At 38.5% G+C, this 19,847-nt stretch overlaps 1 protein-coding gene across 4 annotated transcripts in view; it reads left to right on the plus strand.

The window, feature by feature from the left end:
* Nucleotides 1-18,530, plus strand: part of LOC119658628 (F-box/WD repeat-containing protein 11) — a 23,513-nt gene extending 4,983 nt beyond the window's left edge. For 3 of the 4 annotated variants that reach the window (XM_038066138.1, XM_038066141.1, XM_038066140.1), the window contains exons 2-8: nt 6,672-6,894; nt 6,961-7,232; nt 7,289-7,468; nt 7,537-7,991; nt 17,019-17,208; nt 17,293-17,425; nt 17,508-18,530. In XM_038066138.1, coding sequence (XP_037922066.1) covers nt 6,672-6,894; nt 6,961-7,232; nt 7,289-7,468; nt 7,537-7,991; nt 17,019-17,208; nt 17,293-17,425; nt 17,508-17,527 — 1,473 coding nt within the window. In that variant the 3' untranslated portion in view covers nt 17,528-18,530. The remainder of the gene's footprint in view (nt 1-6,671; nt 6,895-6,960; nt 7,233-7,288; nt 7,469-7,536; nt 7,992-17,018; nt 17,209-17,292; nt 17,426-17,507) is intronic. The other variant, XM_038066139.1, reaches the window with a different exon arrangement.
* Nucleotides 18,531-19,847: the final 1,317 nt, after the last annotated feature.

A 19,847-nucleotide genomic window follows, 5' to 3' on the forward strand; every position in this document is an offset into this window, starting at 1 on the left:
GCAAAACTCTAACCGTCCCTCTGATGGTGGATTGGATTTTGATATAAAACTAGTGTCTGGTTCTTTTATGGAGCAACCCCTATGTGATTTGAAATCTGTGTGTGCTTATACACCTGATCATTCACCTTGCTAATGGGGTGCTTACATATGTATTGAGCAGGAACCCATCCCTCAGAAATTCGGTATATTTCATAAGTTTACAAGCATTAAATCTATCTCTGTGAAAAGAGAATAACACGTTCCTTTGTGTTTATAGTTCAACCTCGCCAATTCGCAATGTCAGCGGTTAAATCGCAAACTATGATTTTTTCCATATTGTGTGCTTCCCGGTTTGCCAATTGTATATTTGGCCAGACCTCATCGCTGTTACGATGATGTTCGGAAATTATGGCCACTTCGATGGCCTTAGAAATTATAGCTACTTCGATGGCCTTCCAAATTATAGCTACTTCGATGGCCTTCCAAATTATAGCTACTTCCACGAACTTCTTACGATGGTCTGTGAGAATTGGTCCTGCGCATCTTTGCAGTCCTTGAAGTTGATTTGTATCCTTGTCCAGTCCTTGAAGTTGATTTGTATAAATTTCATTTTTTCATCACGTTCAAGGTTCTTCGAAATACTGGATCTTTACTGCTACTTGTGGACAGTCGATATCCTTTTCTCGTTGCAAATTAACATTCAGGATGATCCTGAATGTGCGGCGTTTTCTGGCACCTTTTGGAATCGTCGCAGTCACCTCATAGTTGCCTTTAAGTGGAATAAATTCAAAGCATCTGAAGCAGCTTTTGAGGAGCACCTAATCTTTAAAACTTTTAAAATGACCCCGTCTGTTTTCACCTTTCCTACCGTTCCTGCCTGCACTTTGTGGATATATCTTCTTTTGTTCTACCCCCGTCAATGTCTATGTATTATATGGCGATCCACTGCATTTTTGTCTATATTTCAGTCTATTTTCCTAAGGCCTTTTTCACCTTGCAAAGGAGAGGTTCAGCCATGTATTTTGTCGGACGATCTTTTAAATTTCTTGGCAAAATTTCTAATTTGCAAAGGTTTGCTTCAACTAATGTTTTCTCCAAAGTCTATTAGCTCTAGAATGTCGGCGTATGTCTATTTTGAGATGGTAGTCTTTTTAGGATGCCCTCCTGATTCAAATCCGAAAGAATCGTTTGCTCTCATTGTGTCCTTTCGAGTTCGCAGCCCTTTGAGTTTCGTGAAAACGTCACTTGCGCCACCCGTGTAACATCCACTTTTGGTCTTGGGCATTGCTGCATAGAACTTTAATGGTCTTTTCAATGTTGGTAATTATTTTTAACTTTACAATTTAGATAATGTGGCGTTAAAATTACAATTTTTGGGTATAAAATAAGTTTTTTTTGTCTTAAAAAACAGAAAGATCACCCACCTAAAAATATTTTCTCGATCGATTTTCATTCACTTTTCAATTACGATTTGGTCCTTCAATTGCTCCAACAGTCTCGATCCAACGATCGCACTTGGTGACGAAGTCACCACTGTTTAGGCAATTTCCTTAAAATCGGTGCAGCTGGGAAGGTATTGTGCAGGTCATGGTTGCACTGGATTCTTCACTCTGGTCCATTTCGTGCTAATACTTGTATGAGGTGCATGCGGTGAAGTATTCGACGTCGTATTTGAGCCATAAATTTTGTTTTTTCATAAACTCTCATCAATCATTTTTACTGCGGACTTCAGGTTGAGAAATGCTTATTTTACCCATCGCTCGTCCGTTCTAATATCGGTACCTCATCATTTGATTGGACGATGAATATACAGTATGCAGATAGTGGACCGTGATCCTTTTAGCGATATACTCAAGTGTTAATTGAAAATCGTGAGGATGAGGTTTTCTTTCTATATAGACGACTTGCGATTTCATCCAGGGCAGAGGCAACTCATCAGACCCTGCCTTTGCCCTGGGAGCAGCATGACCGAAGTGGTTACTGGGTGTTATTTGCCTCTTTATATATAATTCATAACATGTCAGTATGAATTATAATGAAGTTGAAAACCGCCTAGTAATTTCTAGTAGTAAGCCGTCCGAAGCTGATCTAAAAAAATTTTGGATATGAGGGACTCCTGAGTCCGCCATCCACTTGATGGCGACTGGATTGGACCAAAGAAACCATCTTTTCGGTTTCTGGTCCACGGACCCCTCTGTTATGTGCTTGAACCCAAATTCAACCAATATAGACGGCTTGCAGTTTAGTCCAGAACCAAGGAAACTCTTGCTGTTTTAGGCCTGAGTTTGTGTGGAAATCGTGAATTACTTGTCGTTTGGGCAGTATTCGAAAATAAAAAATCAATACAAGATTGATCTAATTTGCTAACATCATTGGTTTCGAAAACAGAAGATGCTGGACAACTAACGTGTATTAGAACTAACATTCTAGCCTCTTTTATTCATTCGAAAATGTTTACCGAGTAGGACGATCAACCGAAACTGACTAATCTCTAATACGCGATATAATAGGACCCAACTAAATAGTTCTGTTTGCGGTTTTGGATATTCATGGAGCTTTGCCAAAAATGTGAGCGTGCGCCCCGAACATCCGGTGTTGAATAGACACTGCAATAGTAAGTACAATGATTACCTAGGGGCGGTAATTTTGGCGGTTAGAACCAAAGAACCGAACTAGGAATTTTGTGAACATGCTCAAAGGCATCCCTGGAACTCCTTTTGGAATTGACTATTTTTGACCTTCACATACAGACGCAAACAAGGAGGGATATCTTTAGAAAGTCGAAATGAATTTGATAGAAATCTTATCGCTAATCGTTGTCAATTTTAGTGTTATAGTGTGTGAGTTACTCTTTTGTTCAATTTTTGCATTGAAATCCCATAAAGTGATCTTAATGCTATCTTGAGTGTCACGCACATTCGTTTATTTATTGGTATGATAATCATGACCCAATGTTCACAATGAAGGTCATTTTAAATTCTTTAATCCATAAGGTCACAACCAAACCATCTCCTTTCTTGGATCTTTATGTGATAAACTACTAAGCTATTCTCGTACGGTTTAGTATTGAAAGCTCCAAAACCGGAAGATGGACGCTTCAGGTATGAAAGGTTTTGTGTATTTCTTATATAAAGACGTTTTAGTGTGCATCTCCCTCATTAGTACGTAGCATGTAATATATGCATATCTTATGTGAGAATATCCACTTTCAAGTGATATTGACATTCAAAGTATTGAATTTGCACAGAAGCGACAGCTTCGACCTATTATAACTCTCTATGCTGTAGCCTACATTGGTGCAAAATTTCATGATTCTAGGATGAACTTAATGGGGGTTTCCTGCTAAATATTAAAGATAACAGTAATGTACTATTATTAGTTTTATTTGAACAGGTACCCGTATGGAGGGTATTTTGGAGCCTAGACGCCATGCAGTGGCAGCCTCTTGATTTTTTTTTAGATTTTAATCGGTTTACTAATTTCTGAGAATGGGTCCGTTAAAGAAATGATCCCTTTCAACAAATGTCAAAACCAAGAACGGCTTCGAAAAGTACTAACCGAGACCTTTCATTTGAAATTCCACATGGCTATATTTGATGGAAAAAAAATTTACACCCCTCTTTTGCATGTATGGTGACCCCCCTTTGAATTATGAATTATTCTGTTAAGGGAAAGTCGCACCGCGTCCTTAAAGAACTATTGTGCCCCTTTTACTGGTTATAGCGTACCTATTGATCATAATATCTCAAGCAGGTCTATAACCGTCAGGAACTTTAGTATGTCTCCTACTTCCAGATCTTTCAGCTTTGCATCTGGTGTTAAGTGTTCTCCCAGATGCCTTGACCTACTTTGCACAAGTGCCGGACACTGTCCCAGGACGTGTATAGAGGTCTCGTCGTACCCCTCACAAAACCTACAGGCAGTGTCCGTAGATATCCCTAGCTTTCCTAGTTGATAGTTTAGCCAACAATGACCAGTGAGAATTCCCACTATGATTCGGAGGTTCTTTTTGGTGAGGTTTGAGCAATCCTTTGTGCACATGGGTTCGTATCCTCCAATAAGCACCCTGGACTGCTCCATCCCTGGTAGGCCCGCCCAGTATAGTTCCCTCAACTGTTCCTCTTCCCCCCTTAAATTCACGTTCACAGTTCCCACCTTTCTACCAAATTTGGTGTCAATCGCTATAACCGTCTATGAGAAAAATGCGTGTGACGGACAGACAGAAAGACAGTAAACCGATTTTAATAAGGTTTTCTGTGTACACAAAACTATAAAAAATTGACGTTTCGCCTTGGAAGGGAGCAAACAGCACCTGAGAACCACTTTCCATCCCGTTGCTGTCAGAGCAGAGGTGAGGCAGCCATGTGTCTCTGTAAAGGAAATTGTTAGTACTCATTTTTGAATTTTCTGCTATACGAAAAACATCCTGTGACTCTGGGGGGGTTAATGGACTGATTAGTCCGAATTGACTGACACCAAACATAAGGTGATGTATATTTCACTCTGAGAAAATTGAGGATGCTGAATTATCCCGCACATTTCGATGGAGTCGCATATCTCGAAAATCGGGAAACGAGATCGCTGGGGAGAGCCACCTTGATATGCCTTTTTAGTCTCCGTTAACACGGGAGCATAACTTGAATGGTGTCCTCCCTACTTTGGAATGTAAACCGTTGAGGTTATTTGGAAGTATACCCCTACTTGCAGTTATCTCTTCTAATAGGAGGGCGGAGTTCAGTTGTTCCAATGATATTACTTCTTGATCGGGCAGTTGCATGATAAAACGCTTTACGTATTATTGTGGTCAGACTGGAAAATACTCTCACAAGGAGGATTTAAAACCTCGTTAATAGGAAAGTTTATTAACATCGAGGAATTATTACATTTCGTGGAAGGCGATTTTGTGGTTGTTTTGCTATAACTTTGCAGTAGTCATTCCTATTTTTTTAAATGGCATTCGAGGTCTTTCAATTGTAATCGCTGTTGCTTCATTCTATTCTTTGATTGTGTGAACAACTCACTCTGCTAACAAATTCAATGCTTTGCTGTATACTAATTTAGCGGTAATATTTTTGAGTTTTCCCAAGAGGATAGTTGGTTTAGGTCATGGTGCATGTTCTCTCGATTTTTGTCTAGTTTTTGACGCTATTCCATTTCAATACAAATACTGTATTTGGCCAAAAAACATGTCTCTGGGAGATGGCCTAGAACATTGGGGGCGATGGTCTAGGACTTGTAGTGGCCTAGTAATACGTCAACTTTAAAAAGGTTTTCCTGCATGTTAATATGCTCTAATGTGTCTTTTAGGTGAACAGCGGGGAGGGTCGCGGCTTTCAAGACTCCTCGGGTACTTATGAAATGAAACTAATTTCAGACTTTTCCAAATTCAGTCTTTTCCAAATTGTAAATTTTCCATTCTAAAATCAGAATTTTCTATTTCAAATTCGGAAATGGATTTGGCAAGATCTGAAATTAGTTTGGAAAATTCTGAGTTAGATCTGCCAAATCTATATATCTCAATACGGAAAGCGCAGGTGGAAGAATATAACCGTACAAAACAATAACAATGCTAGATTCATTTACTTTACCGCGCACGATGAGGCGATGGCCCAGGCGTTTTTTCCATTCTCGCATTGTTTGGAATAGTCCTCGGGTTGAGTTATATGATTTCGGTGTTTTCAACTCTTGAATGAAGTAGCAACAACATACCTAATGCGAAAATAGTAACACATTACCTTTGCTTCTGGCTTAAGTGACTTTATAGATTCTAAACGTGTTATCATTTTCCGTCTAGTCAGTGATGAACGAGGTGGTGGAATAGTCATCACTCAATTTCGTGCACCGAATGAATTCTGGGTTTCGATATTTATTTTCGGCTTTGTGCCTCTCCTCGTCTTTATCACAAAGAAACTAAAGAAAAACCACAGAAATTGTTAACAGTGGATGATCTAAATTTACCAAATTTTGCTTTCTATTCGAATTTCGATTTCTCCATAAAATGCATGAGTCGAAAGACACAGAAAACTAGAACAAGTCATAAGACCGGCAGTTGTGGTGATAAAATTTGCCAAGATGTATAAGAACATGACAATAAATATTGAATTGATTGAGATTGTGGTGTTGAGGCGAACTCATTTTATCTCCTCCAAAATGCTGAATGTACAGGAACTTGGATTCTTAACCTCGAAGCTTGCAGATTTCTCCTCTCTTATGATGGTACGTGCTATACTTTTAAAAATATTAGGTTTCAAAAACACAGCTCTTGATTGGATACGATTCGATAATGTGCACAGTTCATTGAACGCTTTCGTTCACGTAAATCTAATAGTTGATAATCGTTAGCAATTATCTTCGCTTATTATCTCACATTTAGTGTTATGAAAACATGAAGTAGACATGTTTGTTCGTCTATGCGTTATTTTGCTTGCGTGCTTGCTAAAGTTGTGGTTTTAAGCCGAATAATGAGTCCATTCTTTATGAGTGAACCAAACATAGATTGCCACATCGTGGAACGTCCTGATTGCGCTAAAGACGTTCAAATTAACTCATTTTCTAACTCAAATTGGATTCTATAATAGTTTGTGGAAAGCGTTAGCTAATCTTGATTTTTCTCTGAATCAGGTGCATTTTACACTTTAATTCTTTCCGAAATTCAACTGAAACTGAAGTGAATTCTCATTCTCTCCACGCAGTATACAACCACAATGCTATATGATCCAGTACGGAAGAAAGAATCCTCGCCAGCATTCCAGACTGAACGTGATCAGTGCTTAACATATTTTGCCAAATGGAATGAAGACGATCAAGTGGAGTTCGTGGAGCAGCTGATATCAAAAATGTGCCACTATCAACATGGACACATAAATGAATATCTTCGACCAATGCTACAACGGGATTTTATCACATTGTTGCCAAGTAATATTTACTAGTTTTTCCTCCCATTTGAACTTGAAAATTAAATGAATTGTTTTTGTTATACAGAAAAAGGACTCGATCATATAGCAGAAAATATACTTTCCTATTTGGACGCGGAATCGCTCAAAGCTGCAGAACTAGTTTCGAAAGAATGGCTACGCGTCATCTCGGAAGGAATGCTGTGGAAGAAGCTAATCGAACGAAAAGTTCGAACAGATACGCTTTGGCGTGGATTGGCTGAACGTCGCGGGTGGACACAATACTTATTTAAACCTAGGCCAGGAACAACGCACAGACCACATTCGTTTTATCGTTCGTTGTTCCCGAAAATAATGAATGTAAATTAGTTCCTGGTTAGTTTGGACTTTTATGCTGATTCGATTTGATTTTGCAGGATATTGAAAGCATAGAAAATAATTGGCGAAACGGACGACATATGCTGCGTCGCATTAATTGTAGATCGGAAAATTCAAAAGGTGTTTACTGTTTGCAATATGACGACACAAAAATAGTGTCGGGTCTTAGAGATAACACGATAAAGATTTGGAATCGTATGGACTTACAATGTGTAAAGGTATGTCAGCTTATTCTCTAACTATTGAAATATATACTCAGTCAGCGTTATCTATGTCTCCTCTACAGACATTAACCGGCCACACTGGATCCGTACTATGTTTGCAATATGACGACAAAGTGATAATAAGCGGATCAAGTGATGCAACTGTTCGCGTTTGGGATGTGAATAGTGGTGAATTGGTGAACACATTAATTCATCATTGTGAGGCAGTGTTGCATCTTCGTTTCAACAATGGAATGATGGTGACATGCTCGAAGGATCGGTCGATAGCCGTTTGGGATATGACCTCGCCGACGGAGATAACATTACGTAGAGTGTTGGTTGGACATCGGGCCGCCGTGAATGTTGTTGATTTCGACGAGAAATATATTGTTTCGGCGAGTGGCGATCGAACTATTAAAGTGTGGAGCACATCAAGTTGTGAATTCGTGAGGACATTGAATGGACATAAACGTGGCATAGCTTGTTTACAATATCGCGATCGCTTGGTCGTGAGCGGTAGTTCTGATAATTCAATAAGGTATGTGTATATTGCATTTCAAATAATATATTACTCTTGCTTCTATTTAAATCATTTACACACTCAAAGGGGTAAACTTTGAAACCTCAAATTTCCTTTTTTTCCTAATCGAGGGCTGGTAGCAATTATACTCGTATTGTCAATTACTTGGCAGGTCATGTAATTTGCATGTTCAGAAGCATAGCATGTATAACATATGTTGACTAATGTTAATTTGAATCCGCTATTCTATTATCAAAAGGGAATGCTGGAAATTTTTGATGGCAAAATACATATGTTGAAATAGGATTTATTCTATAGGTATAAGAAGTGGTTACCGGGCAAGCGTAATCAGGGACCCGGTTATATGAGAGTGTAAAGTAGAAAGCAAGTCGCAAACCATCTATTTGAGGGTCTTTCAGGCTTACAGAGCCATATTTACTTGTTGGTTTCGGCTACAATCCGGAAGCTTGTTCTTGTAATAATAGTGAAGTGTGTTAGAGCACTTATTCAAGACCGTAACGATACACTACAGTACACTGTAGGAGGCAATGTGGTCAGCATTGCGCTCGCCCGAGATTATTACCCTGATTTGATTCAGTCACTCATTCACAGCTGAGTTGACTGATATCCGACGTTCCATACGACAACCTTGTACTCTAACCACTCAGCTGTCCGGACACAAGAAGCTTGTTCTTGGCTTGCTGGGGATAGCCCTTGGCTTGCTTGGGATAACCCAATCCAATGACAAAATTTTGCAAGCCAAGAATTACTGAAAGTAAATTTCATCGGGCTCAGATATCTTTCCTGACCTAGAAATAGAGGGGATAGATGTCCGAAACTTGGATATTAGGATGTAAGAATGTATGTGAGCTTGCTTAGCGTATACTTCTATATCAACATAGTATCGTGATATGAATTTAGTATTCATTCCAAAACGAACATTTTCCGGTCAATCAGCCCAATTTCCTTTCTCTTAAAAGGATTACTTGGACTGACAGATCGGTCAGAGATACGAATATTTAAAATTGGCGTTTATTACAAGCAACATGACAATCCGAAAGGCAAATATAAGAGAACATGACTCTATGAAGTTATAGCTGAAATTGATAAGGAAATATTCACATATTCATGGATATCAAAGGAGCTTTCAACAACAATTATTTGTAAACTGTGGCAAGACAATATAGAATCAATCCGTAGTTGATTGATTGGATTTGTCACATGTTAGAAACAAGGTAGATTTATATTGTCGGGGAGGAAATCAATTGAAGTAATATGTTTTAGCCGCTGTCCACAGAGAGTTCGTACCTTCCAGGTTTTGGCTTCTTATAATGAATACTTTGTTATGGCTCCTGGATGTTGAGGAATCTTTGCGGACGCTGTGATTTATTTAATAATTGGCGAATTCGTGAGCACAGCATTTGGAATTATCCATATAAAAAATATCCAGTTGGGACATTCATGCTGAATGGAAGACTAGGTCGATTATGTTTACTAAGAATGTAATGAATGAATTAAGTCGCAGTCAAATATTTTTAAGTATACATATATTGACTGCTGACCTATCGTGAAAGTATCAGAGACAATATCAGTCCCCTGCAGACGGTTTTGGTGTTGCAATTCTGGGATGGGCGAAACTTGGGAGTGCCTTTTGAGAGCAGCATATAGCTTAGGGTAAACCACTGAATGCATGCATATATATTCTCTTATTTTGGACGAAATTGTTATTTCATCCTCAAATGAGTGGAAGGGATTTCTAAATTTAGATTTTCATTTTGAAGGCGGAGCGGAAACAACTGGGGACATATATGGTCGCCATATACCCTTAAATGGGCATGGCATAACCAATAATGGGGTTGTCGCCCTTTCTTAACGTGTGGCTTATCCATTGCCACTTTTGCCTTTTGAGGCGGGTATAAGGCCAATGCACCGACGAAGTTTTTCGCCGATGGAACTATAATTTTCCATGCGCTACTTCCAAATGAATGAATGAAATGCTGCCTTTCACGATTTAGGACTAAGTAGCAGTTCATATTCGCGTGTCATGGTGACTAGCGACCTCATCTATGAGAGGCGAAATTTCGAACGATGGAATACGTGCTGAAGTTCATTTTGTACTTCTTCAACTGCTCATGATCGTAAATGATGCGGTATACGATTCTCAGATCGTTATCTTTTGTGCCAGCTTCTACTTTGCTGTATAGCGCAGAATTAATTTCGTTTGTCACGGTGCACACTGCCCTGAACTCCTCAGAATTTCTCACAATATCAGAAGAATGTACCATGCTCGCTACCACTTGCAACGATCAATTAAGTGTTTGTGGCGTTCCTTCAGGGCGTGGCCGTCCACCTCACTAAAACATTTTTAATGGCGGCCCAATGCAAATTAATGTTCTCGGGTAGACTATTCAGGATGTCCAGTTCTCTCATCGTCGAACGACAGGTGGCCTTGAACTTAATTGGCTCTCAAACACTCTGAAAAGTAGTAGACGCAACACATAAACGAAGGCAAGCGATCATCATCCCTTTTGAAGCCGCTCTTGTTACGTATATCGGCCCCTAAATCTGGTCAGTCTGGCTGCATGTTTACTGGTTACTTGAAACCGGCAGGCGCTGCGTTCGAACAATATGCGACCAATGACAAAGTGGTTGAAGCTGCAGAAATCCACTGTTTCTCTAATCGCGAAGTGTGAATAATTACATGATTACGTGATTTTAATCATAATCACAGGTCATGATTACGATTGTAATCATGTAATTGCGCTATCGTTATCACCGTAATCATAATTGTGCAATCATATGAAATCATGAGCAATGCCGTTTGTGCATTACGATTCATCATACTTATTGACTAGTTAATTTTTCAACTAAAGAGATTTGTGTCTTAGGCAGTCTATGCGAGATAAATGTTTGTGTTTGTCTCAGATATCAGACAGACAAATATCTGCGTCTGGCCTCGGGCAATAGACGAACAGATGTCTCTGCCTGAATCAGAGAAATCTTCCCATCTGGAGTGTATTTCACGTCTCACATAGTAGATACGTACCTATATACAATCACACACACATATATGCATCTGTTTCACAACACACAGTTTTGCATACGTTTATGCGCATCTTAATCCACGATTTGGGTCTGTTTCGAACACGCGTAGATATGTATGCACCTAGAAATTGCAAATAACAAACAGCTTGTTTGCTTTCAGAATGGAGGCATATCTATACCTATGTATCGACGAGCGTGTTCGCAGTAATTTGAAATGGCGAAGTGAGATGCGGATAAATATGCGTTCACATACATATATGTATTGTGAGCTGTAATTCCCGTTTTCGAAACATACATATGCGTATTTCGTTAGTGCCAAGTCTAACTCAAACCCCCACATATGTCTGTCTGTTGTCTGAGACAATAGAAATATTTGTCTGGTATACCTACAGGCATTTGTCTGCCTGATATTTAGCAATTTTACTTAAAATTGCCCCACTGACTGCATTTGGTTTAATTAGTTGCAACCACGTTGTGAATAATGACGTAAGTTGCCAGAATATGTTGCACAACGCAATTCCTCCAAAAGATCAAAACGTATGTACAGTCAAATTTCTCTAATTCGAATTGTTCTCTAACTCGAACTTTTTGGCATTTCTTTGGTGGTCCCGTCAATTTCTATTACACTATACCCCCAAAATAGTTTTCTCCACATTTTTTTAAATTACAGTTTTTTTCTCGAATATGGTTGCTCATAATGTGCTACAAACCCTAGCTTGATGGCAAGGGCGTGGTGGTTTTTTCAAGAGACACTTTCGAATGATGCTGCCATTTTGGTTGTTGTAACCGGATGTTTTTTACAATGATTTGATATGTTTTCTACAAACAAGATACTTTACAAAACCCGTTTAAAAAAATACTTCTTTCTGTCGTTGAGTGTGTCATTTAGTAGCAGCTCTAGACGGTAACGTTATTATTCCTCAAGAAAGGTTCTAGCATAGGCATTGCTATTTGAATTAAATTGTTTAATTCTTGTTCTTGAGTTCTGCGTATCCATAGCCAATACTAAGAGAGGAAGGACACCTTTGTCGATTCTTCCTAAACTCAGAGCCTGCGTGCTCTCTGTCTTTAAAAAGCGTAAATTGTCATACTAGGAATAGTACAGTAAACCTATCCTGTCATCGGAATAGAACAAATTATGGCCTTACTGTTTGGAAATGTGGTTCATCCTATTAATCTTATCTACTATTAAATCTCTAAGTGGAGATTCACAAACATAATCAAAAGAGATTGCGATCATTTATCATATTTGATAATAATAGTGTCAAATAGCAAGATATGGGAACGTTGTTTTTATAAGCGAAAGAATTCGGTAATGATAAAATTTACTCTCGTACTAAAGCGGGTGCCACTTTTATCAAACAAGTCGATAACCGGAATCTCGGCGCTTCAAGTATGAAATGTCTGTTTTCTGTATTTGATATATAATAATTATTGAGTAAGAGTTGGGCAAAATCATTATCATTATTACGTGATTATAATTGTGAATTTCATGATTTCGTGATTATAATCATAATCCGGCTCTCGTGATTATGATTTCTTTGTTATTCCTTGCCTTAGCGCTGGCCAAAAGGGGGTAGCATGGGACCTTCCTTTTGCATTGCTACCTTGCCTCGATATATTTTTTGAGATTTGAACACACTTAGTAAATCAGAAAATGTCATGAAGGCCAATCGCAAAAATTCTATGAAGAAAATTTTGCACAATCTGGACGTACTCTGTTTCCTATAATTTTCACTCCCAAAACTGCCTTACAACCGAAAAAGATGATGTTTCTGTACGGTAAAAATCAATATATTAACCGACAAAGCTTTTAATCCAGCTGACAAAAAGAGAAGTATTGATGGACTTCATTATTTCAACATTACTGATGCAACGAAAATAAGTTGTATTAGATGTTTTTGGTTTGCAGATTGAATGGTCCTGAATCCTCCATCCACTTGATAGTGGACCACACTAATTTTCAGAAGCAATTAACTCTTTCCTTCTATTGCATCACTGCACCCGTTGGAGATATTGAATATGCCAAGAGCGACCTGGCCTCGTACGTTGATTTTAGTCAACCTATTTAAGCCTAATGAGTGTGGAATTCTTTCTTCATCATCATCATCAACGGTATCCGGTCTAGGCCTGCCTTAATAAGGAACTCTAGACATCCCGGGTTTGCACCGCGGTCCACCAATTCGATATCCCTAAAAGCTGTCTGGCGCCCTGACCTATGCCATCGCTCCATCTTAGGCAGGGTCTGCCTCGTCTTCTTTTTTTACCATAGATATTGCCCTTATAGACTTTCCGGGTGGGATCATCCTCATCCATACGGATTGAAAGATCCGCCCACCGTAATCTATTGAGCCGGATTTTATCCACAACCGTCGTCGTTATGTAGGCTTTGGAATCGTCCATCCCCATGTAGGGGGCCAAAAATTCTTCGGAGGATTCTTCTCTCGAACGCGACCAAGAGTTCGCAATTCTTCTTGCTAAGAACCCAAGTCTCCGAGTAGTACATGAGGACTGGCAAGATCATTGTCTTGTACAGTAAGAGCTTTGACCCTATGATGAGACGTTTCGAGAGGAACAGTTTTTGTAAGCTGAAATAGGCTCTGTTGGCTGACAACAACCATGCACGCATTTCATCATCGTAGCTGTTATCGGTTGTGATTTTCGACTCTAGATAGAAGAAATTATCAACGGTCTCAAAGTTGTATTCTCCTATCTTCATTCTTCCCGTTTGATAAGTGCGGTTTGATGTTATTGGTTGGTTGGAGCGAAGCCTGTTTGGTATAGGCCAATGATGTTCTGGGCGTATGGGGCTATCCGGCGGAAAATATCTTATAGATGGTACTCAGCAACGTAATACCTCTATAAGTGCTACACTGTGTGATATTTCCCTTTTTATGTATGAGACAGATAATGCCTCGTTGCCAATTGTCAGGCATTGATTCGCTGTCCCATACCTTAAGCACAAGTTGATGAACCACTTGGTGCAACTGGTCGCCTCCATATTTAACCAATTCGGCTGTAATTCCATCGGCTCCTGGCGACTTATGATGTTTTGGCCGATGAATTGCACGGTCTGTAATTATATTATATTTTTATATTATATATTTATATTATATATATGTATATTTTTTCTTGCAAATACCGATATTTCGGGAACCACTTATTCCCTTCATCAGTGCTAACAAGTCTGCTCATCAGTAAGCTTATTATTTGTATTTATACTAGTCTAAATCTATACTGGATACTATACCATTATAATTATGGCTAAATTAGAATTTAAAAAAACTGATATGTAGGTCCTGTAAAAGAATAAATATTTAATTACATTCTAATGGCTAATTTATCTATCCTGGAATGAGAAGAGCTTTATTTAATTAGTTTTTTTAAAAAGTTTTTTAAACAATGGGGAATAGCAGTTACCTAGATCTGAATTCAACCTAGAGTCTACCGGTTGTTTGCTAATGAACAAGCTTTCATAGGCGTCTAGCTGGTTAATTTTCTTTACATGTTTTAAAACTTTCAAATCATCGGTGCTTATTTTATGGCCGCATTCCACCATGGATTTTCTAGGTTTTCGGGAGTACTTGACAGCCAACTCTACCTCCTTAGTATGTTCCCTAAATCTGGTAGTTACCAGTCTTTTCGTTTGTCCGATATACACCATCGGGCAATCTGAGCAAACGATTTTTTATATGCCGCTCATCTCACCTACCGTTTTTCGGTCCTTTTCAATAGCCAGCTGGGATTTTAACTGGTAGATACGACTTGATCCTACCAGCTGTATGTCAAACCTTTTCAATGTCCGTTTTATGTGCGTGGACAGATTTGAGAAGGTGACACTTGATCGTTTTTGGGCAGTAGAGGCCGATTGTTGGATATACAGTGTAGATTATACGTTCTAACCTACGTGTGTGTCTCCTGATCATCGTGTCTATGGTGTTGCTGGTGTACCCGTTCTTACGTCTGTGAAGTCGCTTCTCCTCTCGACGGAGTTCGTGATAAGTCTCTGCGGGTACCCGCGTTCTTTGAGAATGCAAGATTACTCGGTATGCAGCATTCTTCCGTTCCGTTGCTAGCTTACATTCATCGTCAAACCAGCCGTTCCGATTTCTTTTGCGGCTGGGCCCAAGTATATTTGTATCCATATCAATGATAACGTTCTTCAGGTGGTTGTGAAGATCATTTGTTGATGCTTCATCTCCAGGTTCTCTGTTGACTGCGGTTATTGCGGCATCCATTTCCCTCCTATAGGCGTCGCGGAGGGCTGTGTTGTGGATGGCTTCAGTGTTAAATCTCACCTGATTGTCAGAGGGGCTTCTGAGTGGTGTTGTTATTCGAGCGCGGAACACCATGCGAACAAGATAGTGATCCGAGTCTATATTGGCCCCCCTATATGTTCTGACATTCATCAAGGCTGAGAGGTGGCGGCGTTCGATCAACACGTGGTCAATTTGGTTGAAAGTGGTCCCGTCTGGAGAGGCCCACGTATGTTTGTGGACCGTTTTCCGCTCAAACCAGGTACTTCCAACAACCATTTCGTGTGACACTGCTAAATGAATATTCCGCAGTCCGTTATCATTTGTATTTTGGTGTAAGCCATGGGAGCCAGCGTATCGCCTGAATACGGGCTCCTCCCCTACTTGGCTATTAAAATCCCCAAGTATGATTTTGATATCATATCTGGGACTTCGAGGGTTCGTTCTACTGCCTCGTAGAAGGTATCCTTCTCCGACTCTGTAGGGGGGTGAACGTTAACGGGGCTTATATTTCTAAACTTGCCTCGCAAGCGCAGAGTGCATAGCCGTTCGCTTATGTCTTGAAAGCCGATAACAGCAGGTTTCATTTTTTGGCTGACTACGAAACCTACTCTGAGCACATGGTTTACTAGATGGTCACTATAATATATGGTGTAGCGGCTCTCCTCCAGGAAACCGGCCCCTGTCCAACGCATCTCCTGTAACGCTTTTACATCAGCCCTATATTGAGACAGGGTATCGGCTAGCTGCTCAGAAGCTTCATCTCTGTACAGGGAGCGCACGGTGCATTTACATCTGACATCTCTCCAGAAGAAATTGCTTTGAATGTTTACTTATGGACAGAAATTACAAATTCTCCCATTCGCACCAAGACTCTGAGCATCATCCGTGCTGTGGATTTTCGTCAGTTGACATTTTATGAAGTAATGTCGCCCATATTTCATTTCTCATATTTCCCAAGGAGAATTCTGTCGAATGGGCAAGTCATAATAAATTGTTCGCTGGTCAATTGATTTCATAGTTAATTTATCTTTTCCTCCATCCAATGTCTCCTTGAAATGTTTAGTGTCACTATCACCCATAAAATTTATGTATTTAAGTCTGTGAATGTTGAAACATCTCTATGACAGCATGTACCCCCATTTTACCCGACCAGCCTTTATGGTTTGACTGACAGTGGTCAACATGAGTTTCGAGGCATTTTTCATACCCAGCAGTATCTAATTTATTTTTCCAGTGCTCACAAGCTTTACAGTATTTCGATTTTACTTAAATGTCAACAATTTTCTCTAAAGAAATAAAGAAGAAAAAGAAAATCGTGATTTCGAATAGCATCCATGCAAAATGGCCCTTTTACTTTAATATCAAAGGGCGCTGTACTAACGTTTATTGTGTTCAACATGCTTGAAAATGTTCAACATCTATTAGTGAATTAGAGAAGTTATAAATTGAATGGTTAGACATAATGTTGTACTCGACGAACAGGTGTCGTATTTACCCCAGGTAGTCGTTTCGGGACAGTCGGAAGGGATCGAGAAAGAGCTTGAAATTTAAAAGAACACGTTTTTTGACAGATATAAAATCGTCTGTCTGTTATTCTGGAGAGTTCAAACGAATTTTTTAGCCAATAAAAAAAACGATTTTTTTAAATTTCTACCGTCGTGTAACCCCTTAAATTTAAACGCCTTACAATTTACTTATCAAATGCAAATTATTTAATCAATATCTTGCCATTTCTTTTCAGACTATGGGATATTGAATGCGGGGCCTGCCTACGAGTCCTTGAGGGACATGAGGAGCTAGTACGTTGCATTCGATTTGATTCAAAACGTATTGTAAGTGGTGCATATGATGGCAAGATCAAAGTATGGGATTTGGTTGCTGCCTTGGATCCTAGAGCTCAATCGAATACCCTTTGCCTTAAAACACTAGTGGTGAGTATCAAATCCGTTCTGGATCAATGCGTCCACAATGGCATTCTCTTGTTTCCGTAATTATATGAGTCCCATTTGCAACAGGAGCATACCGGTCGTGTATTCCGTCTACAATTCGATGAATTTCAAATTGTTAGCAGTTCTCATGACGACACCATTCTTATTTGGGACTTTTTAAATTTCACACCGAATGAACCTACACATAGAAGTCCATCACGTAAGTATCTGATTTCAATTCTCATTTACGGCTTTCCGTTGAGTTGGATTACAATCTAAATTGTTTTTTTCTTCGTTTTTAGCCTCGCGGATGGAGCACTAACAATAAGATGTTTGCGTGCGTTAGTTGTTAAAAGATCTCCTGTATGGGTGATATGTAGTAAGTATATATCGTGAGCGTCCGAAGAGAAAAAGCTGATGTAGAGTCGCGGCTAATGAGTTATTGCCTTTAAGTTCTAGTAATTGTTAAGAGGAATTCAAATTGGATCTTGTTGATTTCTTCCTCGAATCTCTGCTCCCTGTTTGAATTGTAACTTTCTATGTTCATCCAATCCATTATCAACGTCCTTTACACACAGTCATCCATTGTTGTCATTCGCAATACGACATCTCCTGTCTTTCCAATATTCTTCCGTTTTTAACTATGATTTGATTAGATTTGTATTTAACGGACATCGTTCGTTGAGTATCGAAAAGAACGCAAAAAACATATTTATAACAGCAAATTGTAAAATTTTTGAAAAGAAATCAATTTAAATTATTACTGCAGAAGCAAATAGATTAAATAAAAAGAACTTAAACATCTAAATTAGTTTATTAAAATATTAACCATAAATTTAACAAATTATAGAAGAGAGCCGAAAACAAAATGCAAATGGAGCGTAACATAAAAACAGAAAAATTAGGATATATATATATATTTGAAAAGAAAAAGAGAGAAAGCCCTTGGAAACAAAAATCAGAAAAAAACTTGAAAATAATTAGCTTAGTTATTTATATAGAAAATTCAACAAATAAAGATTTTTAAATGAGATCGCAAATTGTAGCCCTTCCTTTATTTTTAAATATGCCGAAACTCACGTTGTTTTACCTGTCTCGGAGGTAGACTTATCATAAATTATTGAGCTGTCGAAAAGAGAAAAATCCTAGATGAAAACAAGCCACGACTAGGCGTTTATAGTATTGTAGACAAGAAAACAAACCAAGCAAAATTAATTAGCGAAAATTATCTGAACTGCACCCTTTTGACTACAATCAAAAGATGGATTACCTTCTTCTAATTTTGGCGTTATAATTTTACGTTTAGGGAACGTAAGATTGAAGAAGATTTAAATGAAAATTTTATATAATATTAATTAATTAATATAGAATGCTATCTTTTATAAATTAAAAAATTAAAAGTAATTTTTTTTTTCTAATTTATTTTGAGGTTTCTTTTCTTTAATTTTTTATTTCGTTGAAATCGCGTAATTGTCTTTTCCCAAGCATTTTGTTCAGAAGTTAATGTGAAAGAAAAATCGATTGAAACCGTTATCGATTTATAACAGCATTTTATAGAAATATTTTGAATCAAAATTAAAATATATTGAAAATGAAAATGAATACGGACGAGTTTGATTCCGATATGATAGGTTTTTAGTTTAATATTATGTGGTTAGTGGTCGATTATCTCAGGTGGAAATTATGAGTATTCCGTTACGCTTTTGGCTTCGAAAGTGTTTTTTTGCACAGATTATGGAATATGAAGCAAATAGCCTTGGATGCATGGAAGTATCCTGACACTTCAGCATCCGATCGGTAGAGAAAGAGAAGTAGAAAATCCCGTGTGTCGGATCCGAGGAATCGAATTTTTTTGGCATTAATTGTATCTAGACATAGTGTAGAATATATGGGCAAAGTGATTTTTGATATTCGGAGTCTTTCGGGAATTATAGTGTTAAACACGTAATAAGTCGCATGCCAGATTTATGTCGAACGCGTAGTAAAGCGGGTATTTATCGGCCCGAATGACGTTCGAATGACTTCACTAAAAGGACAAGAATTGAAGCCAAGGCTGTACATGTGTTTCTTGATGAAACCTAAGGTTAATGGACCAGGTATAGCAGATTAATGGTCAGTTAAGATTTTATAGGTACAAATCGCATTGTACTTTTTAAATGCGTTTTTGTCGAAACTGCATGTTGAAAATCCAGCGAAATTCTTTGAAATTTTCACGACTTATTCAGAAGGGAGGATAATTGGGATTCATTCGGTAGTTTTTTTTTATTCATTAAAGAAGCCTTGAAAAACACCAAAATTCACAAAAAAAACATTTTAACACGGCACCAAAAATTTAGTATTTAATATTTTTTAATAATCCTAGTTTGCGGACTGTAGGTAAGTCCGCACGTTAAAATGCCGTTTACTTTTTTTTTTAAGATGATCACAGCGCCACTAGCGTGGCAGCGGAAATGCACCTTTTTTGGAGATGGGTGTATAAATACTACGCATGCTCTAGATATTAGTAAATATATGGTGAAAACTTTCATGTTTGTATCTTTATCCAGTTCTTCTAAAAAAGCGAAAAACGGACTTCACACGGGATGACCCCCTTATGATCATTGCTGTGAAGCTGGGTGTACTTAGAAGTCCCGTGATTGAAA

This window comes from Hermetia illucens, chromosome 6 (assembly GCF_905115235.1).
Source record: "Hermetia illucens chromosome 6, iHerIll2.2.curated.20191125, whole genome shotgun sequence".
Lineage (NCBI taxonomy): Eukaryota > Metazoa > Arthropoda > Insecta > Diptera > Stratiomyidae > Hermetia > Hermetia illucens.